The sequence below is a fragment of the Serinus canaria genome, chromosome 4 (assembly GCF_022539315.1).
Source record: "Serinus canaria isolate serCan28SL12 chromosome 4, serCan2020, whole genome shotgun sequence".
In the NCBI taxonomy this organism is placed as follows: Eukaryota; Metazoa; Chordata; class Aves; order Passeriformes; family Fringillidae; genus Serinus; species Serinus canaria.
In genome coordinates this window covers 59,840,750-59,868,109 of record NC_066317.1, presented here as the reverse complement: position 1 = coordinate 59,868,109, position 27,360 = coordinate 59,840,750, and the positions used below count along the sequence as shown (strand labels likewise).

At 42.9% G+C, this 27,360-nt stretch overlaps 3 protein-coding genes across 5 annotated transcripts in view; 1 reads left to right on the top strand and 2 right to left on the bottom strand.

The window, feature by feature from the left end:
• Positions 1–3,731: 3,731 nt before the first annotated feature.
• On the top strand, positions 3,732–9,858 carry GRPEL1 (GrpE like 1, mitochondrial). Its single transcript, XM_050973348.1, has 4 exons — positions 3,732–3,892; positions 4,733–4,901; positions 6,402–6,483; positions 8,941–9,858. The coding sequence occupies exons 1-4, from the start codon at positions 3,822–3,824 to the stop codon at positions 9,285–9,287; spliced, it is 669 nt and encodes a 222-aa protein (XP_050829305.1). The 5' UTR covers positions 3,732–3,821; the 3' UTR covers positions 9,288–9,858.
• Positions 9,859–12,307: 2,449 nt separating this feature from the next.
• On the bottom strand, positions 12,308–17,882 carry TADA2B (transcriptional adaptor 2B). Its single transcript, XM_009099264.4, has 2 exons — positions 17,574–17,882; positions 12,308–16,280 (listed from the first exon to the last, which is right to left on the bottom strand). Exons 1-2 carry the CDS (start codon positions 17,841–17,843, stop codon positions 15,288–15,290), a joined length of 1,263 nt encoding a protein of 420 aa, XP_009097512.1. The 5' UTR covers positions 17,844–17,882; the 3' UTR covers positions 12,308–15,287.
• A 980-nt stretch (positions 17,883–18,862) lies between these two features.
• Positions 18,863–27,360, bottom strand: part of TBC1D14 (TBC1 domain family member 14) — a 64,683-nt gene continuing 56,185 nt past the window's right edge. For all 3 annotated transcript variants that reach the window (XM_030238992.2, XM_050973339.1, XM_030238993.2), the window contains 2 exons: positions 23,395–23,653; positions 18,863–22,179 (listed from right to left, as the gene is read on the bottom strand). In XM_030238992.2, the coding sequence (XP_030094852.2) occupies positions 22,114–22,179; positions 23,395–23,653 (325 nt within the window). In that variant the 3' untranslated portion in view covers positions 18,863–22,113. The remainder of the gene's footprint in view (positions 22,180–23,394; positions 23,654–27,360) is intronic.

Here is a 27,360-nt window from a genome sequence, read left to right as displayed (position 1 = left end):
TACACTAGTGTCCACAATAATATGAGGGCTAAGAGAACTGTAATAGATAGCCAGATTTGTAAATCCTTGGGATACCAGATGACTTATGCATTATATTACAATAAATTGCCTCTGAAATTGTGGCATGCTGCTTTGGGGAAGGAACACTTCGGTGTCCTCCCAGGAACAGAACTTTTGTTATTCTAAATTGCTCTAATTAGCGCTCTTCAGAGCCCTGTGGCTATAGCTATTAGCTTTCCAACACAGCGACAACATTCTCCAGGCAACAAGATGGTTACAAAATACACCCTTCAAACTAGTTAGCAAAAGGCTATGGGAACTCAAAAGCACTCTTTATAATCAGAGCAAGATGCACGATTCTGTATTTTCAGCCTAGGGAGAAACCAGGCAGAATGAAAGTATTACACATTCACTCCTGGGAGAGTTTTCTTAAAATGTTTACATTAAAAATTATAAATTCTGAATGTACAGATTAACTATTTTAGTACTGCTCTCATTAAAAGCAAATAAGATTGTCTCCCTAAACGCACATCCCAACCTGCATTTCAGGATTAAAATTTCTGAAATTCAAGTACTGATTTTAACTTTACTGTCCTCTGTCTGAAATGGACCCATGGAGTATCTGATCCTCAGTCTTGATAACTCTTACAGAAGAAAAACTGCTATTATTTTATACACAAGGATCAGTCCCTTAATTTGCCACTAGGCATCTTCCCAGAGCATACTATGGAAGACTGTGGCTGTGTTGTCTGATCTGTGATCTTTTCTAAAGGGCAGAGGTACGAGTGTTTGTCTTCACTGCTATATGGTTCAGTAACAGGCTTACAGCTACATTAATATTTTTTAATTTGATTTAGGTATTTCCTGGTTACTGGCCTGAAAGGTCACTGCTGGAATATTTACAGAGATATTTTTGGTGGTTCCCCCCCACCCCAAGCTTGCTCCCACCACAGCTCAATATTTGGTTCTGGCTGGGATATAACATTTGACTGGAGAAGATACAATAGCCTTTTTCCTTTAGCCTCAAAACACTAATAAGAAAGTTCATATCTGAAACACAAATGTAATGACATTCTGTTTGCTGCTTGAATATCAATAAACTACATCTCAGCATCTGGACTCTGAACAAGGTTTGGGGTTTTTTTTAGAGAAATAGAAATGTCTTAATTTTTCATTTAAGTTTTTAAGCACAGATCTTATATTTGTGGCGTTGTTCATCATGAAGTATTGCGGGGGTTTTTTTACTGCAACTGCAATATTAATAATTGAATTTTCAAAATATCACAGAAATTCTCTCGTGCTCGCTACACAACCTTCTTGTAAGGTCCTGAAAGATTACTGCCCTTAATTGTAGTTGTAGAAATGTAGAATTGAGGTTAAGTAACTGCCCAAGACCACAAAGTTAATCACTAGACGAAGTGGGAATGCTATCCTGACTATTTCATTCTATCACTAGCTCAGAGAAATTAGAGGTTAAAATCACTTTCAAACCACAAGTTGAAAAGTGCCTGCTGGTTCACAGAATCTTCTGAGTTGGAAGGGACTCACAAGAATCATTGAGTCCAACTCAAGTGAATGGCCTACACAGGGATTATGGTTGACTGTTTAGAATTCAGAATAAGCATTATTAGTCTTCAATTCATATTCAAACCAAGTATTTATGTGAAGAAATAAACATTGCTTGATAGGGAGAAGACTGGATGAGAAAAAACTGCTTGTTCCTGAACACTATGACAGCCAACCAGATCCAGCAACAGATGCTGAATACTCAGTAACTGAGTTTAAAAACACCCAACTCCTGAGCTGACTCTGCAATAAACTCAGAAGAACCTGCAACAGCCTGAGTCAAAACAAGACATGAAAAAGTCTTGAGTGGGACAGTACTTACAGCCAACATCAGCCACGATGCAAACAAGCTTCAGTAAACTCACATGTTTTTCTTCTGAAGCTGCAGATGTTGTTTGGTCTTCACCCATCAGCATCTAAGCCCAGGCTTTTCACGACAGCTGTTCAATTTGCACAACTCACAACAAAATGCATTTTCACTGTCCCTTATCTTGAAAGGTTACACACAGAAGGCCAGTGAAATGTCATTTGGGGTAAATGGCTTCTAATCCAAGCAGAATATTTCCACAGACATATAAAAAAAGTCTAATATATATTCTCAGTTATTGGATATGTTGGCAGTGGGTTCTTCTCAGTCTTTTGTTATCAATTCTGTGATTTTGCGATCAATCATTAGTCAAGCACAACTTCCAAAGATGGTGGGCAGCAAAGAAATGGAGACAAGCCTGAAACAGGAATCTACATCCAAAGATGTGGGGAAAAACAACCCACAGGAACTATGAGACAGACACACTCCTTGTCTAGGTTTTTCAAGGAATAATCTTTTCAGGAAACATTTTAAAAACATCAGACCTAAAGATCCAATTGTCTTCTCTGTCTCAAGTTCATGGCTTCCTGTAGATATCATCCTTTATAGCTGCTCTTTGTTTTCTCCTTGTTCTCTATGATTCTTTCCCATCATTATCTTAACAAATTTCATCAGTTATTTCTTTCAGTATTTCTGAGGATACAGCTTGAAATTTGTGGCTCATCGGCTTTCTGGAAAGCAGATATTTACCACCACTCCATGTGGACAAGACATGGCACGCAACCTTCCTCTTTGCTGTGTTATGGAAATGTACCAGTGTCACATCACAGAACAGCCACAGGCAAAACAAGGCTCAGCGGGATCTAAACTTGCTGTGGTATGAGGCCACGGACCTGTACCACTTATCCTGCTTTCTGCACAGGCTGTGGCACAGCCCAAGCCAAGCAAACCACTGCTGAATAAAGGCCACGTTGGAACCTTGGTGCGCCCTGGCTAAGTTCCTCTGTACAGAGCAAGGTCCTACAGGATCCTCAAGCAGCAAGCCAAAAATGTCTTCTGAACCTTCTTTTTCAATATGCAGTTTAATTTTTCACTTAAGTATAACAACTACTAAATTTGCATTATGGAATTCGCATCTTTATCCTACAGCTTTCATTAGGAGAGTGCACAAATGCATGCAGGAATCAGGCTAACAGCTTGTGTTCAGGCATCTGTGCATAATCTAGCACTCAGCCTCATGGCTCTACGATAAATACGTGACCCTGATGTATTTCCCCCTCCCCTTTAACAAGATATTGACAAAGCAACTGAGGAACTGCCGAGTTCAGCAACCCCAGCATCACGGAGCAGGGCTCCCACAGCCTCCAGTTACACAGGACACTTGCACAAACAGCTTGCAAAAGCAGGTGGCCCAATCTGGAACTAGCGGATTAGCAACATTATCCCACTTAATGAAAGCTCAAGATTTTATTAAATGAAATTATTGTCCAGCACGAGTATACACAGCAGTTACAGCAAGCATGTGTGGATCGAAACCTCTCTGTGGAGATTTGCAAATTACTGGCGGGTGCTACAAGGTATTATGGGTAACGGGATATCCAGCACTTAAAATGAGCTAAAATCTTCAAATTTTTCCAGTCACAGCTGGGACAGGATGACCACGGGAGCAGCGCCTACAAGACGCCGACTGCAACCGTGCCCACCATCAGACAAAATGGCGACCGGCTCGCGCCCCGCCCGCGGCCCCGCCCGCCGCGCGTCACGGTGGGGCGCGGCGGAGCGCCCAGAGGGGCACGCGCGCCTCGCCCCGGAATAGCCGCCCGTTCGGCCCGGGGCGCCGCGTCCACCCTGCTGATTGGCTTTCGGCCGCGTCACTCCCGGCCCGCCCGCTCGCTGATTGGCGGGGCTCGGGGGGCGGGCCGAGGGGGCCGGCGGGCAGGAAAGCGCCATGGCGGCCGTGGCCCAGTGCGTGCGGGGAGCGCTGCGCCCGCGCCTCCCGCTACTGAGCGTCGCACTGAGGTGAGGGGGCCGCGCCGCGCCTCTCGCCCCACACCGGGTATTAGGGCCGGGGCCGCGCTCACCGCCGCACCGGGAGGAGAGTGACGCGCGGTCCCGCCACGCTGGGTTCCAAGCCCTGGGAAGCCCCGTCCGACAGTCGGGACGGGACGGCCCGGAGCTGCCTCCATCCCCCGCCGCTCTTCGCTCCTCTCCCTTGCCCTTCTCCGGGAGAGCGGCCCGGCTCGGGCCGGCACTGCGGGGAGCCCGGAGACTCCAGGGCCGGGGTGTCCGTGCGGCGGGCCGGGATAGAGCCCGTGTGTGAGTGCGGCGCTGGTCCAGCGGCCTCGTCCTTGGGTGGCTCAGCTCGCTCAGCCTCGGGAACGCCGCGGAGCGATGAAGAGCCATTGTTTGTGCCGGCGGGCCCGGGCTTGCCGCTCTACTGCGGGGACGGGAGGCACGGGGGTGTCGCTGTACGGCGGGGACGGGAGGCACGGGGGTGCCGCTCCAGCGGCCGGGCCCGGCTCTGCGCCTGGGTTTTCTGGTTGCCGGCGATTGCATCACGGAATTTCTTCATAGAGCACAGGGCTGAAAACGCGTGCTCCCCTTAAAAGTTCTGTGGCTGTAAACTGAATGTAGTGGACACTTACAAGCTGATATCTTGTAGCAGTTATTTACTGCAGTTTAAATGATCGGAGATCTGCTGCTTCTGACGGCGGGTTCTGCACGCAATATTCACAGACTTAGAATTGTTTGAATTAGTACTTCGTGGATGTTATGTGTCAAAGTGTCTTTTATATCTAGAAAGTGCTGATATCTTGCAAAATTAGCAACAGAATAATAATGCCCATCTTCTTGCCTTAGAACATCGCCACGACTGCTTTGTGCAGCAACACAGCAGAAAAATACTGGCCAGAACTTGGAAGAGGACCAGAGTCAGAGCCAAAATGAGCACAAGGTGGAACCCAGCTCTGCTGAAAAACTTCTAGCTGAAGAAAAGGCCAAACTGGAAGAACAACTAAAAGAAGTTACTGTAAGTGCCCCTGGGTTATTAGGTTGCACATGTTACAAGCTGTGTGCCCAAGAGCCTGCACTGTGGGTTCTCAGTGTGCAGTCTGAATATGGTTATGTGACTCCTGTTTAGTTGTGTAAAATCCGCAATTTGTTAATTTCTTTAAACTTTTAAGTACATGTCCTGCAAGACCTGGAATGCATCCCTGGTCAAAAATTAAGATCTTGGTTAATTTATTTCCAGTTTCTGGATGGAATTGGACCTTTTCCTGCCAGAAAACTTGTTACTGATTTTCACATAGGTTTTGCTCAATGAAGAAGTAATTTCTGGGAGCCATGGAAGGGTATGATTGTGTCTCTGGTGTGTGCATTTGTGTGTGTTAACAGTAGACTTCATGGAAACAGCTGCTGACTTACCAAAGGTCAGAGTTAATGGTGCTTAGCTTTTGTAGAATAGTGTACTTAGGCTGTAGTTAGGAAGTTTCAAGCTTTCTCTGTGGGAGAGCCCTTCAGACTCGAGGCTGAAGCATCACATCCCTGCTGTGTGTCCTTGCGGCCTATCTTGCCTTCTCTCCTGTGCAGCAGCTGAAGGATGCCCTGAGAGGTGGGCATTAAGCTAAGATATTAATGAGTGCTTTATATAAAATGTCTTTCTGACATTTGAGACTTCAAGAGGTAGCCCAGAACCTTCTATAGAACCAGCACCTGTGGATCATATGTGGATTGAGTTTGCTTTCTGTTGCCTTTCCCAAAGCTCTACAGGAAAGATTTGAGGTGCCATTTAATATCTTAGTTTGCTGTTGGTTGCTTAATGCAGCTCTTCGACCAGCTTGTTGACTATTTTTATTCTGTTTTGAGATTTTTCACTGGCATACAAAGCTCAAGCATGTTCAGGGTGGAAGCCATTTGGGGTTAGTTGGTAAAGCACTCAGCGTGAATTTTTATTTTACTAATTTTATTGTATTTCACATCATAGTGCATTGCTGATAAATGGCCATATTTCTAGGAATAGACCAAAACTTGACCTAAACAACAGAGGAGTTAGGCTTTATAGTTTGTAAAGGCTGAGAAGACTGAAGGCACTCTGTGGTGTTTATGGAGAGGGAAGGGATAGTTTGAAAGCCATGGCTGGGTTGAATCTGATTTGCTGTAGTGCCAATGTACCTCATGACTGATGAAGGATTTCTGGGAGCACACAGCAGAATAAGCAGAAATACTGGGTTCATAGAACTTTATATGTCTGTAGAGTGAATTTTTTTTTCCAGTTAATCTGTTGACAAATACTAAGAGTTTGGAAAACTATCTAATTTCCTTTCCCTTATTTCTGTCCTTCTGAAGCGAAGCAAACTTTTGTCTTGCTAGGAGAGATGATGTGATAATTGACATGATCTTTCAGATTACCCTAAATGGTAGATTTAGAGTATGAAACTGTTTAAAATGCTGTTTTATACTGAATATGCTGGATTATTGTCAGCTGCCTGACTAGGAGGAATAACTTCTGTTACTGGTTTTTCTTCTTTAGGAGAAGTACAAGCGTGCCTTGGCAGATGCAGAAAACGTGAGGCAAAGGAGCCAGAAACTGGTAGAAGAGGCAAAGTTATACGGTCAGTGGGGGCTTCTCTGGTGTTTACTCAGTGAGACCAGGAAATGCAAAACCTGGAAAAATGAAGCTGACTTGCAGTATTGACAAGTTGTACTTGCCAGTGATTCTGACTACTTGCTTAAATAATGCTTTTGAGGCAGAGGGGTTTGAACAGTTCCTCAACTTGAATCAGAATTGTGATCATCTCCCCAGCCAAGGGCAAGACTTAAACTGCTGAAGTCGACAGCTGACATTTTCTCTAAATTGGGAATCTGGTTTCCTACAATGTGCACTGCATTTGTAGATTTTTTAGTAAGTTTTGCAGCCTGAAGTTTGCCTTTGTCACGTATTTTTGGTCTCAGATCTAATCAAGAGCACACAATAATAGAATATTGGTTTGCCTTCTGGTTTGGGTTTCTGGTTGGGTTTTTTTTTTTTTTTTGCTTCTGGTTTTTTGGGGGGAAGGGGGGGTGTTTGGTTGTTTGGGGGCTTTTTTGTTGGGTTCATTGGTTGGTTTTTCAGGAGTTTTTTGGGGTTGGTTAAGGGGTTTTTGTTTGCTTTTTGGGGGTTTTTTTGTTTGTTTTGTTTGGGGGGTTTTGTTGTTTTTTGTTCCTAGTGTTCGTTTTGAATTTGATTCTTTTTTGATTTTGGGATATTTTTGTGGGGTTTTTTTAGCCTCTTACAGTCGAATAACTGTTCTGTTGAAGATGACAGCTTTCAAATAGAAGTAGTACCTCTGAATGAATGGATTCTTTTCAGTGTAGGAATGCACAGTCACTGGCTGTGAGAGTGCTAGAAGCACATCTTCTTTCAAGAGCCAGGCCAGTAACATCTGATTTAGCTTTTTGACATTTCCAGCACAAATCTGTAAAACAGAAGTTGTGTGCAAGTGCTGCAGCAGCAGAGTGCTGTTTTATCCTGGTGTTTGAAAAATGAGTTGCTCTTGTACACCATACACAGCTGTAGTTTAATTCTCAGTATTCAAGTTCTAAATCCTGAATACAGGGTCTTCAGTTAAAGTGTACTTTAAGAAAAAGTACATAGTACTCTTGCATTCTTTTTCATGGATGTTTGCTTCATCCTGAGGTTGATTTGCAATAAGCATTGTTTCACTAATGTTCTACTTACTGCAAAGGACTTGGAGTCATGTCTGAGCTCAGAGGTGCTACAATGGAAACTAATTTATTTTGAAAACTATATCTGTAAGTTTTACTAAATCTTTAAGTTTTACTGCTTGTGGATGAGTGCTTGTTCTGTTGAAAAAGGAGAAACTCATTTCTGAGACTTGCATAAATTCTGAGTTTCAGTCAGATATTTGCAAACATAACGTATGCAGTAAAAAACCGAACCAAACCACCTTCTGAAGAGTTTGGTTATTTGGTTTGATCCAGATAACTAGACAGCTGATCTGTCTATACTTGGTACAGTTCAGCCCCAATCACAGCTCTAGTTTCTAGTTTAAAACTGTGACAGTTTTTTTTCAGATTTTTGGAACTACTTGGACATTGCTAGTTACTGTTCTGTAAGGAGCTTGAGTCTTGACAGAGCTGTGCAGTTCCTGAGAACTAGCTGGTTCCCACAGATCTTGTAACATGCTTCTACAATTGTGGGGCTTTTTTTGTTTAAACCAAAAAATCAGCCTCTGGTAATGGTCATATCACTTCTTGGTAAGAAAAAAAAAAACATCCAAAATATGAGCTAGAATTAAAAAGGCTGAATCCAGCTTAAAAAAGAACCAAACCAAACCCCAGCACTGTTTGTCCTTTGCTTAGCTCTATGTAGAAATGTGTTAATTTATTGAACTGTTTTAATTTTTTCTTGATTGCTAATGCCTTAAGTGAGATTAGTCTAGATTCTTTTAGTGTGAGCCAGAGAACAGCCTTAGGACAGGGACTGTGATTAATTTGGAAATTGCTCAGTATTTACAAGGCACAGCTGCTGGTTCTGTAAAAGAGGTTTGTAGAGGGAGGGAGAGGTGCAAGTTCTTTTCATTCAAGGAAGAATCATTGTTCATCTCTTGAAATCCTCATGAGTCTGATTACATGCTTGTCTTCTGCAAATGTTTTTATGACATCACATTAAAAGGTAGGAATAGGGCAACAATGCTTTGAATGTTGGGTGATGAGGGAGACAAGAGGAAACTACTTGAAACCATCTGAAGGTTCGGTAGCTTTGGTAAGAATTCTATTATTGTTAGGTCATCAGCCTTTTACTCTTTTGAGTTAAAATCACTTTTTTTTTTTTCTCCATAGAAGTAGAGGAGATGGTGTGGATTTCAAGGTGTCTCTAATAGCTCTTTATTATCATCCAGAACTGGAAAGGATATTTTACCCCAAATGATTACAGTATCTCATATATTCTTAAAAGTCTAAGAGTGCAGATTATTGCTGTAGCTTTTGGGGTTGTGAGGTTGGGGGACTTTAACACTCGTTTCCCTCAGTGGACTAATCCCATTCTCTCCTCCTTTATTCATTTTCAGGGATCCAGAGCTTCTGTAAGGACTTACTAGAAGTTGCAGATATTTTGGAGAAAGCAACAGAAAGTGTTCCAAAAGAAGAAATTAAAGATGAAAATCCTCACTTGAAGAGCTTGTACGAAGGTCTTGTCATGACAGAAGTGCAGATTCAGAAAGTGTTTAAAAAGCATGGCCTGCTCAGACTGAACCCTGTGGGGGCCAAGTTCGATCCCTACGAGCACGAGGCGCTGTTCCACACGCCCGTGGAGGGGCAGGAGCCCGGCACCATCGCCATGGTCTCCAAGATCGGCTACAAGCTGCACGGGCGCACGCTGCGGCCCGCCCTGGTGGGCGTGGTGAAGGACGCTTAGCTGCTCCAGCTGGAGTTTCAAATGCCATACACCTATTAAACAGCTGGATGGTTTTTCTCTCACACCATGCTTCCCTCGTTCCTCTGCTCCCTGAGAGGTTTAAATGAGTTGGTTGAGGTGTCCCAGTGAAAATGAAGTAACCGATGAAATTCTCCTGCTTAGTGGCCTTCAACATCACTGTTCCCATAAGCTCTTCTTCAGTGTGAAGAGAGCCATTAAGCCCTCTAATGCTTTAGATTAGATAATGTTTTTTACAACTATTGCTCCTGAGATGGTGAATTAAATTGAAAAGAATGAAACGCTCACGAGAATGTTGCAATTTCAAGTTTATCACTGTGTGTAGATTGAAAATGCAGATAGTGGTTCAGACACTTCCTTTGGTTTTTTAGAATCTCACATTGCAGAAGTGGGTGATGTAGTACAAATAACCTGCCTTCTGCAAGCACCCATCAGCTTTTACACACTGATGGGGTAAATGCCCTGTTTTGTCTATTCAAAAATAATCTCTCAACAACTGAAACTGAAACCTGTGTGAATTCTGAACTGTAAATAAATGGCAATGGAGATCAGATATCTTTTGTAATTGTTCAACCTTTTTGTCCTGTAGTAACATTGAATCAGGAAAACCATCTAATACTTGTATGGCATTGAAGAACCAATAGAATTTATCCTATCTCTGGATTTTTAATTTAATGTTGTATAAGATGGTTTAAATAATTTTTATAGTCTTGTAACTTCCAGCTTTGCAATCAGTTTGTTATGCAAACTGTAGTTACAATCCTGATGAGAGCCAGAACAGGCAAAGAAGTGAGTTGCTGAGAGTTTGGTATGTGATTTCTTTTTAGACTTATATAAATAATTGCATGTAAGTGCTCAAACCAAAGTGTGAACTTAGTTTCATTTTCTTTATTTCTTACATTTACTCAGTTTGGTTATTAGGTTGCACCAGAACTTTTCTCTATGCAGCTCTTGCCATGTCTAACTCCACCTGCTGCTCACAGTCCTGCAGAATCAGCATAAAATACAGCACATGGTTACCTGAATGACATTTGTCTGGTCACCTGGATAGGAATGGGTGGAACCTGGCAAGTGACACAACTGACAAAGGATCTGCTCTCTTGTATTCTGAAAGTCCACACTATTAACACACAGGACAGGATCTTCAAACTTAGGGAAATTATTAGGTCCTGTAAAAAGTAAGTAATTCTGAATTTTTTGCCATGTTTCTGGTTATTTTGGATTAAGGAGCATCTTACCTTAAAGTCAAGTATTATATTTTTTGTGATTCAGATAGAGTTACCAAGAGCTTACTGAACACGACCTACTCATGGTGTGAAGTGATTGGTCATTCCTTAAGACATGGTTTCCTTCATGGGAATCAAGCAGTTAATCAGGAACAGCCTAAGTGCATAAAACTGTTTGGAGGTTATTCATATTAATCAGATTTAAGGATTCATTCTTTCTCAACTCTACAAAAGAATGCTTGGACTGGGCAGAGGAAGGAGAGTAATTATCTGATGTGTGAAGACAACTACAATGTTAATTTTTTTTAAACTAATCAAGTACAGGGAAAAAAACCGCAAAGATCAAGTTTCAAAATAGAGGGGGGGAAAGGGGATTTCCTATACTGAAGTTGAATTTGGATGTATCTTTCCTTCCTCTGGGTTTAAGAGCACACTGCACTTGTGTGAAGTAGGATTGAAGGATTGAAGAAATGGTTTTGTTGCACTTTGATTGGGACCTGTTCTCATAACTGATGTCAAAAAGGGACCAGGTTCTATTTAATATACCTTTAAAGAACTGTCATGTGTTATGTCCCCCCCCAATCCCTCTGGATCTAAACTAAATGTAATAATAATGTCCTTAGTATAGAAGGTTTTGTAGTAGAGAGTTAAAACAAAGGGACACATTGTTCCCTAGCAGATGAAGGTTATGTTAATGAGCTTCAAACAAACTGTCATTTTTGGGCTACATCAATTCATTAGGGCTGGGGGTGTTCTCAAACACAAGCTCCTGTTCATGTTCAGCACAAGAGTAATCTTTAAAGCTGGTAACTGTGTCTCTCATTTAAGTGAATCCCCTTCCCTGGCCTGCCCTCAGAAAGGCTTTGGCTGGAGTGGGTCAGTCTGTGGAGAGCTCCAGCCACCTCTGCAGTCTGCCATAGCCCAGGAAGGAGCACTGAAGAAATCAAGGAACAGAGGAAGGTAGTTCTGAAATTTAAGCACCCAACAAAGCTACCAGCAGTACTAGCTATCTCATACACCACATTTGCACCCATCACATTTAGCTACACTGCAGCTCCAATTGTTATTGCAAAGACTTAAGCCATTTTCCTCATTGCCCAAGCTACATTATTGTTAAATCAATCATGGAAAGAAACTTTAATATGAGTTTATTTACCAATTCACAATGCAGAAATCTAGTAAAAGGCTGTGTGCACAACATCAGTAGGCTTTGTGTGATTTCAGCAAAGGCATTTGTGTGTCTGGCACAGCTACAAATGTAAACTTCAAATGAATGCAACATTCCCTTTAAGGAAGAAAGAAGCTGATGAGCTGAACATGCTCGTGGGGTATCTTGCTTCACAGTATTGAATGTGTCATCACTTAGAGGAGTGCCTGGGGCACAGGCAAAACCATTTTGTGAGAAGAGTAAACCAGAAGGTTCCTGAAACCTGTTCCAGTTGCAAAGGGATCGAATGCAGCGGCTGCAGGAGAGGACAAGGGCAGAGCTTAGTTTGGGAGATTTCCAAGGCAGTTCATGGTCACAGACTAGTGCAAACCTACAAACACTGTTCTCACTGCCTGCTGGGCCTGCCAGGAGCAGGGGCAGGAGGGAATGAGACAGAGCACTGTGGCATCTGAGCCCAGCACTGGGCAGTGCACATGGAGGCTCCCTCCAACACAGCACTGGGATGGGACACACAGCACAGCCCCCACCCAGAGCACAAGATCAGTATTTTCAACAGCTTAGAGTGTTGCTTTTCCACAGGCTTACATCAATGGTGTTAAGACAGATACTATCATTAGTAATAACTTTAATTAGAAAAGTCAAGAGCATTAAGCATATAAAACACCTTGTCATTAGCAACATGAAGGCTGGATTATTTGTACAGTACAGGAAGCACTTCCAGATCAACACAAAATACAAGTTGAAAGAGCTCTTTGCCACCTCAGCCCCTTCACCACAGAAGAGAAGCAGCACAGCTGTAGTAAATTGCTGGATTAACATTAACTGCATCTCAATTTATAAGCAATCAAACAGAAAACCAGCAGCTCATAACAAAGAAATGCTTAGACTAAATTAGTTCCATGTGAAATATGGAACAGCAGCATCCTCTAGTGCAAGTCACCTTTAAAATTAAAAGCATAGCTGAAAATGAGACATTGCTTCTAGGGAAGCCCGTTCCAAGGGACTAATATTTGCTAAAGCAAACATTTACCACCTTGAGTTAGCTTGCAAGTACAAAATAAATATTGATATCCATATTGCATACATTAAAAATACTTTTATTTTACATTCATTTTGATGTTCAATAAGTTACATCTAGCACCAAAGAAACATTTTGGAGGGATTGAGGAATTAAGAAGCTGCAAAGTGTAAATGCAGAATTCACTTCAACATTTAAATGACTCATTGGTGCCTAGATTTTTTCCTAAGTTATTGTTCAGATGGGCTTTATGCTATTGCTTCAGTTTAACTTAGATGTGCCAAAACAGTATAGAAATATGAAAATCACAGATTTGAGGGAAAAAACCCCAGAAGAACCAAAACCAAAACAATTCTCTTAAAACTCCCAGCTACATGCAGAATTGAGGCTTCAAAACAGCATGTTATGGCAGTTAAGTAACAAGTTACAGAAGAACCAAATTGCATAACTAGATTGCTGAAAAGAAAGGAGTAGGACAGAGAAAATAACCAAGGGTTTACACCTTATGAACTTGTGTGCTGCTTGTACATGCATATAGGGTGGAAGTGGTTATTAAAGCTACTCAGCACACTGCAGTTAGCTCCACCGCTGCCAAGAAGAGACAGTTTTGTCTCAAGTATGCCACAACAAACCACTTACAGATAAGCCAAATGAAGTATTACATCCCAGAGGACATAGCCCTTACCTTTTTTGAAGGGACATAACATAAGCTCAAAAGAAAAAGGCACTAGAATTTTGGTTTTTTTTTCCTTAGAAATGCTGGCTTTGTAATTGTACCCCTTTTATTCTTAACTCACTGGTAACACTAGTTTGGTAATGCTGGATGTATTAAATGAAACCCAGTTCTGATCAGAATACCTCTGCCAAACTGCAGAATTAATACTGTTTTAAGATTTTGTGGTATCCTCACTGACTACAGTCCAAAGCATCAAAGCAAGATGACATTCCCAGGTCTTGCACTCATATAGAAGCCAGTCATATAGTACCCAAGTTTGGTACACCTGCACTCTAGAAAACCTGCCCAGCTTGCCTCCAGTCACAGCTTCCTGCTCCAGACATGACCAGCAGAGAGGCTTAGGCACAAGTAACTGTTCCATCTTCCACATGGCAACCACTGGTTTTTATTCATTTGGTTAAATACCAGCAGGGAATTGAAGGATGAAATGGGCAAAAATTTTTTTTCTAATCCTCCTTCAACATCTTTCCCTTAATCAACAGATCTAACTAGAACAGTACTGTGGGGTGGGCATTTGTGTTTCCCACTGTGTTACATCCCAGCTGGTGCCTGGCTCCAGCAGCACTCCAGGCAGCAGCTGTCAGAACTGGAGGAGATCCCTCCCAAGGTGCACTGCTCTTCTCCCTGTCAGTAAAGTCAGATTCAATGTGCCTGGGCTGGTACCTTTCAAGGTATGTGCAATTAGAACCCCACAGTGGCTGGATTAAGCTCTCCAAATTTAGGAACGCTTTGTGCCTTTTGACCAAATCTGCATCAATTGTTATTTTTGTTTTTAAAGACCAATCTCAGCGATCACACCCCATCTGAGAATCTTGCTCCCTTTCCCTGACTTCCCAATGAAATTCAGGAGGCAGCTATACCTCCTCAGCCTCTATGAGCTCAGCAGTTAAGACCCCAAAAGAGGAGACGCAGGGTCCCCCAGTAAGGAAAAAGTGATTTTACTGCCTGAGGCTCTCAACTTCTGCCAAACACCTCACTGCCTATTCTCCCACATGCCATTTCTGGCCCAAATCAGGTACCTTGCTGTAGGTGACCCCTCCTCTGGAACAGAGCAAAACAGCTGCTGGGAATTCCTGACACTCCAGTAGCAAGCAGGAAACTTCAACTCTTCAGAGGGGTCTGTTTCAGGAAACTCAGGTCAAAACAATGCCCAGATCAGCTGGGAGCTCTTCAAGAACCCCCCTCCACAGCACAAGTCCCTGGAAGCATCTCAGCTACCCCATTTCCTTCCTTCCTTCCTTCCTTCCACTCCCTGCCACGGCTGAGCCCTGCTGTACTCCTGACAGGAACTCTCATCCCAGCGTCCCCACACCTCGGCTGTAGTTACTAAGGAGAATGTTCCGAAAGCTTAGCACTGGTCACAAAAGTCCCTGCTCACCTCCTCCTGAGCACAGGACTTTTGTAAGCTTCACTTTGCTGCCAGCATTATGCCAAAAAAAAACCAAAACAAAGGGTGAAGAAAGTTTCATTCAGTGGAAACTATCTCCTACCTTCAAAGAAAAGCACTGATATTCGTTTATCCAATAGTACGGACTAAAGCAACTACTCTGGGACTACTGGACTTGAGTAAGTTCATATGAAAAAATCTGTTCTAAGAATGTACCAAAAGCAGTGAAATCCAATGCAGAAGTTTCACAATTAAGTATTTTTCATGATCCAAAGCAAAAGTCTACTTAAACCACCATGGATCATGATGACTGTGGAGGTTTATGTATTTGCTCTTTTGTGTTTTTAAGCGACATGGTTTCTGTATCTTTGGGGAGGGAAGGAAAAAATAACGGAGTCCTTGAGGCTCTAATGGGCCTCTGGTGTGTTTTTTCAGATCAGCTGAATTTCATGAAGCATCCCTGGATATCCAACCACTTTCTGTCAGAAAGTTTAAAATCCTTTTCTTCAGTACCTTATCTAAGTAACTGGGAAGGCGACTCTTTGAAGGAATTCCTTGTCTTTTTTGGAGATGGTCTTTAATGATGATAGTTTTTACAGTCACATAACGTGCAGGACTCAAGTTCAGAGAGCTGCAGAGCACCTTTTCCCTGTCTGACAAGAGTTCAAAGCCAGGCAGGTTTTCAATGGCAGCAAATTCACCTTCTTTACCCTCTTCCTTCCCTCTCTTTGAACTAGCTATGTTCTTGTTCTCCTTCCTCTTTTCCCGTTTGTGCCGGGCCGCCTCGTACTCTGCCGACTCCTCCATTTTGGTGATCCCGTTTCGCCGGTACCGCTGCAGCTCCCGAATCTTTGCTCGAAGTATCCTCTCCTTGTGCATGTTCTCGAAGAAGTCTTCAAACTCCTTGCAGGACATAAACTGGTACAAAGGCCTCAGTTTCAGCCTCAACTCCTTCTCTTCTTTTGTGATCTTCCGTTTGGGAGCTTTCTCCTTGTCCTTTTTATCCTTCCCCAGGAAGGCCGGTACCAAATTATAATCTCGCGCGATGTTCTTCCGCCGCTGCCTCTCCTTGAGCTTCCTGACGTACATGTCCACGTGAGCCCTTTTCAGCTCGATCTCCACGTCGTCGTCGTCGTAGTTGACGGAGAGGCCGCTGATGAGCGTCTCGGCGTCCTGGTCGTACTCGATCTCGTAGTCGTCTCGCAGGGGCATGTAGCCCAGCTGCTGCTGCTCGGCCACCGAGATGTCCAGCGGCGGCAGCGGCGTCGTCAGGCTGGGGGACAGCGGGCCGCCACTGGGACACGTGTGGTCCGTCACCCTGTTGGGAATGGTGTCAGGGATGCAGGCCTTGCCCAGGTTGCCGTGGATGTACATGCTCACGTAGTGTTCCATCACCTCCTGAGGCGTTCGGGATGCGCCCACGTGAGCAGCCATGTCCTCCTAAACAGAAAAAAAGGAGGGGTAATAATACATTTCCCATTACTTCTCCAGCATAATGAGCACTCAGGAAAGAGCACGACTTTCTCCTTGCTCCTCAAAAGCCAACTCCCAGTTACCTAAACTTCTCTAGCAATACTTCTCTAGTCCCATTTCTATCAGATCTATGATTTCAGCTCTGGATGAGTGTTTACAGTGCATGGAGGCAAGTAACCCATGAAAACAGCACCCCATGGTGATTCCAGAGGACCCATGGCACTCCCACAAAGCCAGCTCACCATAACCAGGAAGCTTTCCAAGTCCCAAGCCAACACCAATAGCACTGTATGGATTAGGTTTTGCTTGTTTATATCATATTGCTGAGGAATAACATGGAAATAAACAAACAGTGTTTACTGAAAGAGTAACCATTTTTATTCTTTTCTAGTTATTTAAGAACTAAGCAAGCTGCAATGATTATACACTTTTGAAACAGTCTTTATATTTAATGAAGCAAAACATAAGTAACAAAAAATCAAATCAATCAAAAATTAATCAAATGGTCCAGCAGAGGGCAATGAGGATGACTGGGGGACTGGAGCAACTCCCTTACAAGGACAGGCTGAGGGAATTGGGCTTGTTCAGACTCAAGAAGGGACAACTGAAAGGGGACATCACCAAAGTCCATCTCTGAAGGGAGGTGTCAGATGGACCAGACTCTGCTCTGTGGTGCCAAGCAATAGGACAAAATGTAACAAGCAGAAACTGATGCACAGGAAGTCCCACATGTACATGAGGAAGAACTTCTTCACTGTGCAGGTGGCCGAGCACTGGGACACACTGCCCAGAGAGGCTGTGGATTCCCCCTCACTGGAAATAGCCAAGAACTCCAAGAACCGTCTGGATGCAGTTCTGTGCAATGTACTCCGGGATGACCCACTGGAGTCCTTTCCGACCTGACCCACTCTGTGACTGTGAGATGCTTTCTTACTGCTGCTTTTAAACCCACGTCTGGCTGTGCAGTGACGCTGAAGGCGAACAGCCGGCCCGCAGCTGGGACACACTGAGGCAAAGGCCGAGCACGGCTCAGAGGCAGGTGCCAGGTCTGTGACACGGACGGGCTGGCGGGAGGCGAACGCAGAACTTCGAGCAGCGACAGCTCCGAGCTGCGGGTGCGCTCCCCGGACCGGCGGGGAGCCCTCCCGGAGAGCGAGGGGCAGCCCGGGCTCCGCAGCGCAGGACGCGCCCCCGGGGCTGCTGTCAGGGCCGCCGGCCCGAGCAGAAGGATCAACCCCGCCCCCGTCCCTCGCCCCTTACCCAGTTGCCGAAGCCGAACTGCTCGATGGCGTCCAGCAGCAGCTGCTCCTCGCGGCTGCTCCAGCCGCCCTCGGCCTCGGCGCCCCAGAGGGTGAAGCGGCCGCCGTCCACCAGCTGGTAGCCGTGCCATCGGCGGTGCGGGCCGATCTCGGCGCCCGCCGAGAAGCACTCGGGGCAGAGCTCGATGTCGGCGCACTCGGTGCAGCGGAAGCGCAGCGGGCTCACCTCGGCCAGGCAGTACACGCAGTACTTCTTCCCCAGTTCCGCCATCTTACCCCGCCCGCGCGCGCGCGCGGCCGCGCCCCCGCCGTCCGCGCCGCCAATGGCAGCGCGCTCGGGGGGCGGGGCCGCGGCCAGCACCGGCCAATGGGGCTGGGGCTGGGGGGCGCGGGAGGTGTTAGCGCGAGGGGACGGCTCCGATTGGCGGAGCCGGACCCATCTGCCCTTCCCGCGGCCAATGGGAGGAGCCGCCCTGAGCGGAGCCGCCGCGCAGGGGCCGCCCGCCAGGGGGCGGGGCCAGGCACGAGCAGGGGCGGGGCCTCGCGGGTGCCCGGCAACGGGGGAAGCGGGGCCGGGCCGGGCCTCGCGGGCGGAGCCTTGGCATTGTCATTGTCGGTGTGACATTCCAAACGGAAGCAGCCCTTCCCCGGGCAGGTGAGGATTAAAGAAATAAAGAATTTCTTCTTTTAGCTCTACTCCTGTCAGCCCACGCAGAAAACATCAGGCTGAGATGTGAAATCCAAACTGCGGAGCCACCGTGACTGCTCGGAGAGAACTGCTCCGCGCTCCATGGACTGCGAGCACGTGAAGAAAGAGCTCAACCAGCTGGGATGAAATCCTGAAGCTCAAAAAGAACGTATCGAGCGCAGTCCATAAGACTATGCACGTCATGGATAAACAGCCACTTCATGGAAAAACTGGAGTTAATGGAAGCTGAAAGCCAAGGCAGAAAGGCTGAACTGATCAGCATGGAAATGTGTCAGAGAGCTAAATCCCGACCAAAGCAAAGCCGGCCAGACAAACACCCTGAAAGCCTGTGGAGAAACAAAACTGAAACTGCAGCAAGAAACGTGGGGTGCTTGGAACTGAGATACCACTTCAGGACTTTGAGGAAAAATTCTGCAGAGCTGCTGAGTCGGCAGCTGGAAATGCAGAAATGTCACTATGCTGGGCTGACCCCTACTTGTAGAGGAGTTCAGATAAAAGCCAGAAAATTGCTAAAGCCACTTGTGAAGAAAAAGACTAGTACTGGAATTTTTCAGTATCTAAATTACACTGACAATAGGTGATTAAGATAACTTTACATGACTTTATTTAACAAAACCATATATTTACAGTTGAAAAAAGTTCCAGTTTGATACACATATCTAAACAAAACAAACCTGGTAACTACGTAACCCAATTTAAACATGATGTACAGGAGATGTACCAACACTTCTCTATGTATCATTCTTGTTTCAAAACATTCAAAAATAAGCTGTTACAAGGTACCTTTTTTCCCCAAATGAAATTGTTTACTAAATGAAATAATATTACTGATTGACTGCAGATCAAAGTTGCAAAACTGCTTTATTATAAAGTGCAGATTGTAAAGAATCCCAAAGCTGGCTGGAGTTTTCTGGTTTCTCTGATCTGCTGTACATACAGTGGTACTTTTCATGTATTGCAGCAGATTCATTTTTCTTTACACCCATGAAGAAAAGAAGTTTGCTTGATGGGGACATTTGCTCCATGAAAGAAAATCTCATGCATCTTGTTACAGATACTTTCAAGTACCCGAACAATAAAATTGTCAATTTTTTAATGCAATTCCCTGAATTTCTCTAGAGAAGATTTCTGTATTAGCTAATTAAGAGATTTGGTATACTACAAGAAACTTGAAAAGCTCAGTGGCAACAAATTCTATGCCATTACTACTCAGCTCTGTTTTTATCAAAATTCAAGCATTACCTTCAAATCAAGTAATTGAGAAGTTGAAATAATTGCATGTTTAGGCAGGTGATTTTTTTCACATATATTTTGTTTGAAAATAAACTGTGCAAAGCTCCTTATTGCATTGCTGTTTCTTCATTAAAGAACATACCTTATATACACAAAGAAATCATTTAGAAAATATATACAACTTCTAAGAACAGATCAAATCACAAAGTAATTACATTGCAAGTAACAAACAGTGCACAAGTGTTGCAGCAGGCCTTTTCCCCACAACTATGCCCACTGTCACTGTTACATTCAACATCTTATTGAGAAGAGAAAAAGAACAGGCTGTCAATGGCTGCCAAGATACCTAGTAGCGAAAAAAATGCTTTTTTAACCAAATGAATGAGCCACACTTGTAGACTTGCTTTAAAAGAAAATACAAATGTAGTTGCAATGAAGACTTAAATCACAAAGCCAGTTACAGTACCACCTAAACATGTATATTGAGGAAAAAGTGATCTCTGTGTTCCATAAACCGTTTAAAAGCATAGTGCAAATGTTTTGGATGGTAGGCCTCTCGTATTCTTCATGGAAAGGCATATTTGTTGTACTAATAGAAAAAGGAATATTAAAAAACACTTACTGACCTTCCTGCTTTCTATTGCGCTTCAAAGCAATGGAGCATACAAGTACCAGTCACTGGAGGACAGATTCTGTACAAATTCTGAGAGAATTAACATGTTTCCTATCACATCTTAATGTCTATTTTCAGTAAGTGATGACCGAAGTGATGTCTTGTGGTGGAATTAAGATGACCAACAAAAAACCACATCCATTACACCAGCTACACAAAGTGGACAGGAGAAGAGGTCAATGAGGTATCGGACTTGCAGGCTGCATTTGCATTACACATCTTTCAAAGTGATTATGAGTCCTCACTTACCAGAGAATCTTGTTCTCTTCTTAATATTACAATCAAAGTATACCTCACACAAATAACGTCTGTACCAAAGGACAGTGCTTTGATTATGTCCCACAGTCCTTTACACTGTATGTTGAGTTGAGCAGTGTGCAACTATTCTTCTTGGTTTTATTCAGACAATGCCAAAATAATCAGCATAAAGCAGCTGAAGAGCACTGGGAAACTGCTGACCATACAGCTAGAGGATTTAGTAACACCTGTTCACAGTTAACACAAATATTGCTTCAGTTACCTTTCCCTTTGCAATGATCATCATTAGCATAAAATAAGTTTTACACTACACACTATGCAATAAACATTCTTGTCAATCAGAGGCACTCATGATTTGCCCTTCAACATTCACCTGAATGCAGAGAGGATCTACAATCTATGAGGGGTTTATGTAATGGCTGTTTGCTGCCGCTGTAACTTGCTCTCATGTATTAGAGGTCAGATATAAAGCTCAAAAATGACAGCTTCTACTTATCCTGATGGTGTCTGGCACATTTCCCAATAAACTTCTTTCACTTGTCGCTCTATGGATCTGCTCCACATAACTTTCCCACTGTGGCAGCAGCTTCAGGAGATTCCACAAAACCTTTGCTTTTCAGCAGCAACACCGGCAAGAGCTAACAGCTCCCCTACCACCCTTCGTCCTTAGTTCTGCCAGTGAGCAAAGCTTGGTTTAAAGTAGCTACCAAAATTGCTTTTACCATTCCTCAGTTTATCTGCTAAGTCCAGTTTTATCTCCATGACTGGACACATGGCACACAGTAAGTGGATGGTAGGCAAGAACATCATGAAACAGCAGTGCCCCAGGAGAGGGACACATGGAAACAAGCATTCAGTGGTATGTGACCTTGGCTTTCAACAGAGGAAAGAAAGCACAATTGAGAAATTATGCCACCTTAATACCAGAACCCTCTTGGTGAGTTTAGAATCCAGTCTGATGAATTTCCTCCATATGCATCCAGATTGGAAAATAAATTTCCAAGGCATCTTGAAGAATAATTAGTTATGCACTGCTAGTTTGACTTCTCTTCCAAGCTTACTTTCTACTTAACTTTTTCTTATTAAAGAAAGGAATGCAGTTCTATGTCTACATGATTTCTTTGGTAAATGGGACCCATATCCTATAAAATCAGAAGCATTTCTAAAGAAATGGTCCTTACATCATTTAGTATTCAAGCACCAGTTATCTAAAATCCAGATCCAGCTACTGTTACAGGTATTGGAAATATATCCTGCCTAAGAATGGAACGGGAATAGCTGTCAAAGCAACCAACATTGCTGAATGTCCAGTCTTTTAAAACATCTAAGAAAAAAATTTAGAAAACCCCCAAACCCTTGATATTATTTTGTTTTACTGCCCTCACCAGAAGTACAGAATGTGTAATGCTCTCAACAGCATATGCGCATACCACTAAAGTTTAAGGCTAAGCCTAGGTTTAATTTTTAAGGGGTGTATCCCCTGATTTCCTTTCTTCTTTTTTTTTCACTCCTCCTCCTCGATTTTCTTCTCCCCCCCTTAAGGCTATTCTACTACTAAATGTAACTCTGAACTAACACTTTGATTTGCAGGCTCATACATGTCAAACAGTAATCAATACTTTTGCCACTTTAGCTCTTTTCCTGGGAGTCACTGGAGGCAAACCAACGTTAACGCTTCAGTGAAGGGCTTCCTTTTTCCATTTCCCGGTTATCTTTCTGCAGAGCAGCCAGTATCTAGACATTTCAGGAAATGAGAGAGAAGAAAAAGCATTAGATTAAAAAAAAAAAAAAAAAATTCATTCTGAAGAGTTTCCAATTATGTCCAAACAACACTACTTGAACTGTTTAATGTAATTAAATTTAGAGAACCTTTCCCCTGACAAGAGACCTCTCCCGTAAGTCCTTGTGACATGGTGGATAGAAACAGATGTAACGAAGATTTAAACTCCATCTCCCCCAGCACACACTTTTGAAGCCTGTTATTTGGGGTACTTGGCAGAATAGGACCCTTATAGGACCCCTTCCCCACCAGGGACGCAGCAGCAGGCTGGCAATTTATTTGGAATGCAATCCTCATGCATACATGACATGTTCAAGGAAGGTGAGACAACTGAACAACCTGTGGAGTCACTCCTGCAGTGAAGGTTAGAAATGCTCATCTTGAAGAGAAAACCAGCAATCCCCAGCCTCTACAGGCACTGCTACCCCAGGAGAGAACTAGAAACACCCAGTTGCAGCTGAATTGCCCCAACCCCTACGTTTAACACCACCTTTCATTTTCTCTGCAAAAAAGCACTTGGATGAAATAGGCAGAGCTCTATTAAGGAATGGCTCACAAAGTGGGCTGTACTGCTGCTTTGAACAAAGGAAAAAAAAGTGTGTTTCAACTCTCCAACATGAATGGCTGCCACAGCCACTTAATGATTTCCAAATTCAGATGACACATCTTTTTTTCTTTAAACTGAAATTTAGTTGAAATTACAGCGATGAAACAATTTCTGAAATCACAATAAAGAAGTCAGAGATGCAATCACTTCTGTAGAGGCCAAAATTAGGCAGAGTAGAGATCTTCAAGAAGATTAAAATGATAGCATGTCCTGACAACTTCTCCCAAAGAGGGGATATCTGCTTTTAAGTGTCAAATTGTAATGTTGCTAGCAGCCCCTGTAATTAAAAAAAATTTCCAAGTTGTCTTGACTTTTTACTTCATAAATTTCACTCAATATTTCAATTTTGAATGTTGACGGAGTTCTCCCTTTCCAGAGGAGATTAAGCTAAGCTAGTCCACTCATCTCAATGCATGTTAAAAGCATGGAGTGAGCTACACAGTCCTACCTACCCATAAAATCAAGCACTAGCTCTGCTAAAACATTCTTCCAGATGTTGCCAAACCCCATTTTCATGAGTAAAGTAAAATTATCAGTTACCAAACATTGACATCCTCTTTACCTGAGCCCATTTTTTATTTCTACTTTGCATCTGAATGGCAGCAATAGATGTGAAGAATTCTTCCGAAGGCAAGTCCTCTGGTAGCTTTGTTAAAAACTGAGCTATATGAATGAAGTCCATTTTGGTCAAAATATCTTCAAAAAGTTTTAGTATTCCCAGCGCTGTACGGAATAAGAACTCTTCTCCATCACGGCAGAACACATCCCAGACACGACAAGCCAAGTCTAGTGGCAAAGATTTGCTGTACAATGTGAATATCCTGAAAGACAGAACAAGATTTTCAGTTATTGGACAAGAAGTCTTGGATACTCACAGAAGTACACACACAAATCATCAATCAGTAAGTTTGAGGATTCTCAAATATTTGTAACTGACTATACATTTTTATATTTCAGAAGTATGTCTGTTAGTTCAAGCACATCAATCCATGAAACAATATAAAGTTGTACAACCATTAAGACGTGATCTTTAAATTTGATTTTCTTGCATCATACCAGAAGAAACAATATACATGGTTTTACAATGGGCATGTGATGACCACAGCTATAATCAAAGGCCTATTTAATCATCACTTCAGACCTGAGGATTGATACAGTTTTAGTTGCAAAAACTCAAAAAGCTGAACTTGAAGACAAACTGCAATTGGCATTTTGTGGTTCAGATAAAGGAGATGAGTAAAATTAACTCTTGTGTTCCAGGCTTGATTGACAGGCAAAGTAATATTAGCATGAGTTCTGGAGGAAGGATCAGCCTGAACTCCCTTGAGTTGAGAGAAAAAAGCAAGGCAGGATGTCCAGAGAGGTGTAGATAGTGGTGATAAGATGGTGGCTTAGTGTCCCTGTACAGATGTGATTCCAAAGAGAAAGGGTAATAGCAAAAGCAACAGCCTCATCCCAGTTGCTAAAACTCTATTCTCATTAACTAGCGTGAGCACATTTCTTCCTTCACCAAGATGCTGACAGCCTTGCAAGCCAGAAACAAAAAGTTGTTCCCTCCTCTCTCCTTTATCCAAAATCTCATTACTGTGTCCAGTTCTGGGCCCCTTGGTTTAGGAAGGATGTTGAGATGCTTGAGAGCGTCCAGAGGAGGGCAACAAGGCTGGTCAGGGGCTTGGAACACAAACACTCTGGGGTTGTTTAGCCTGGAGAAGAGGAGGCTTAGAGGTGTCCTTATTGCTCTCTACAACTTCCTGAAGGGAGGTCTCTTCCACCAGGCAGCAGCTGACAGAACCAGAGGACACAGTCTCAAGCTACATACCAGGAAGGTACAGGTTGGATATAAGGAAAAAAATTTTCACCAAAAGAATAATAAAGTACTGGAATGCTCTTCCCAGGGGTAGAATCACCATCTCTGGATGTGTTTAAAAAAAGACGGGACATGACACTTGGTGCAATAGTCTAGTAGAGGGCATAGGTTGGACTCTATGATCTTAGAGGTCTCTTCCAATCTCATTATTCTGTGATGCTGTGATCTCGGTGCACAGCAGAGCAGGAGCATTGCTGCCAAAAATGACCTAACAGCAGGTGATGAGAATCATTTCCTGGAATTATTTTACAGTATACAAGGGGAAAGGATTATGGTAGTTTTATCCTTCAGAATTCAGAAATAACTTTTCCGCAGATGCACTGCACAAAAATCTCTGTAAAACTGCAAAGAATTCTCTCCCCAGCAGAGGTCAGCAAAGGCTCAAACTTCAATCAAATCTTCCTACAGCTTTTAACAAAAAACTCCTTTTCACGTTTGCTGAATTGAACAGTAGTTTTCATGTGTTTAAAACTACCCTCTATCCCCTCTAATTTTTTATTTGGGAAATCTGGATTCACATCAAAAAGATAAAATGAAACAGATATATACACCCACTATATGGGTATAGAATATGAAGTAATGTATTTTCACAGCAAAGTCTAATAATCAAAGGTTTTCTGCATTATCTGCTTTTTGCTATATAAAAACTTATTTAAATTATGTGTTGTTAAATATATAGCTTCTGTGTGAATCACCACACTTTAGAAAAAAAGAGAAAATATATTCATTTGATTAACATTCTGATGAAACTAACATTTGCACAAATTCGGGTGACAAGTGAATTGCAGGTTTAAGATCCTTAGGATTTTACTGGTTTTCCTACTTTTACATCTCATTGCAATCTTCCTATAACAAGTGGAAGCATTTTAAATCTTTCTCTCCAAAAAGCTAAGTTAGAATTATAAAATAAACAAGAAGTATAGGTCTGAGATTAAGAACTCCCACACTTGTTCATCACACATACATGAAGGTGTAAGAAGAGCACAATACAAGCTCTTTCTTTGGGTTACTGGCTGATCCTGCACTGCAGACTTCATTTACTTTGTACACTCTTTCAATCTTTCTGAGCAGTCACAGACCATATAAAACTGTACTGCCACAGAACACCTACATGGCAGAATACAGACTTCTGTCTGTACACACACAGGAAACAGCAACAGGCATTCAATTTAAAAGGAACAGCGTAATAGGAAGCAATTCAACTGAGTCCTTTCCTGGTCACCAAGTAGCAGGGAAACACTACTACAGCCAGAAACAAGTCCTGGTTAAAGATAAGTAACAATGCCAACTTTATAGACCTGTTGTTATTCACAAAAGCCATTATTCTGTAATAATTCAGACCTAACCTGAATAACCCGTTTGTATTAAATCTCCAACTATGCAGAAAATTAACTGTCAAAAGACAGAACTATTTATGAGAACACTTCTTTTGTATGAAAGGATTTACTCACATCAAAAAAGCTGTCACATCAAGTCAGGTATTTGCCAATGAGCTCTTCATAATTTGGAAGGAAGTGCTATTTACAGGAACTTAACAAGACAATTAACTTTCATTAATATTTGCATGGAATTGATGCATCAAGATGTAACAGCAGAGACTAGCCCCTCTAGAATAAGCAGTGAAAGGCCAGTAGGAATCACTGTTTAGATTCCTAGAACAGATACAGAATTTCATCCCTTCAAACATTTCCTACTGAAAGACATTTTTTATTAGACATCTGAGCTACTGGTCTGAAACTCTGCTGGAATTTATCGTAGCAATAAAGCAGCTGCCAGACTGGGGCAGTTCCAGCAGCATCTTTCAGCAGTACTGGCACTGTCCTTGCACATGACCTGCTGTCACTGTACCACAGGGTGACTTCTGTCTGCAGCTCTCTTGCAACCCGCTCTAAGTCACAGGGGCAGACACCACAGCTAACTCACACAGAGATGTCCAGTGTCAGAGCAATGCAGGCTCCTGGCCTTTCTCTGGGTGGAACAGGAAGAGAAGAAGCACCAGATGCTCCTGCTCCACCCTGGCCCTGTTTCTGGGGGGCACAGACTATGCTTTTCTCAAAGTAACAGAAACAAACTTATATATACTTTACTGGAAGTGCCCAGTAAAAATGGCCACACAAAGTGGTTTGCACCTTTATCCTAAAAAGCACACGGTGTGAATAGAAACTTCGTGTTCACAGAGCACAATCACACTCCATGTGATACTAAAGAACCAGTGATCAATCCATCAGTACAAACACAGCCTTTAGCTATAATTATTGCCAAAATTATTTTCCTGAGTAGGGATAAAGAGGTGTTTGTATAGCAGCAGCAGGCCATAAATAGACAGCATGTGTCCTTGGCAAATCCACATTCCACTCTGCTCACAAGAGCCTGCAGAACATCAGCTGACAGAGTGAGAGGCCAAAACTGGGCTATTCAGACACACTATTTCCCCTTTGCTCTTTGTGAACCTGACTCCACATTGTTCTTTCCAGCTTTTTCACACTTGATCTCCTTTATATTCACCAAAAAAAGTAAAACCCTGTATAGTTTTTGAATTCTTTCTATAAGATTTATCAGTTGGAGTTTAGGCTTAGAGCACATGGGTCCTTTTTAAATGAGATGCCTTAGCAGTGGCAGGTATCGTCCAATAATCATGTCACAGTACCTTTAATTAAACTA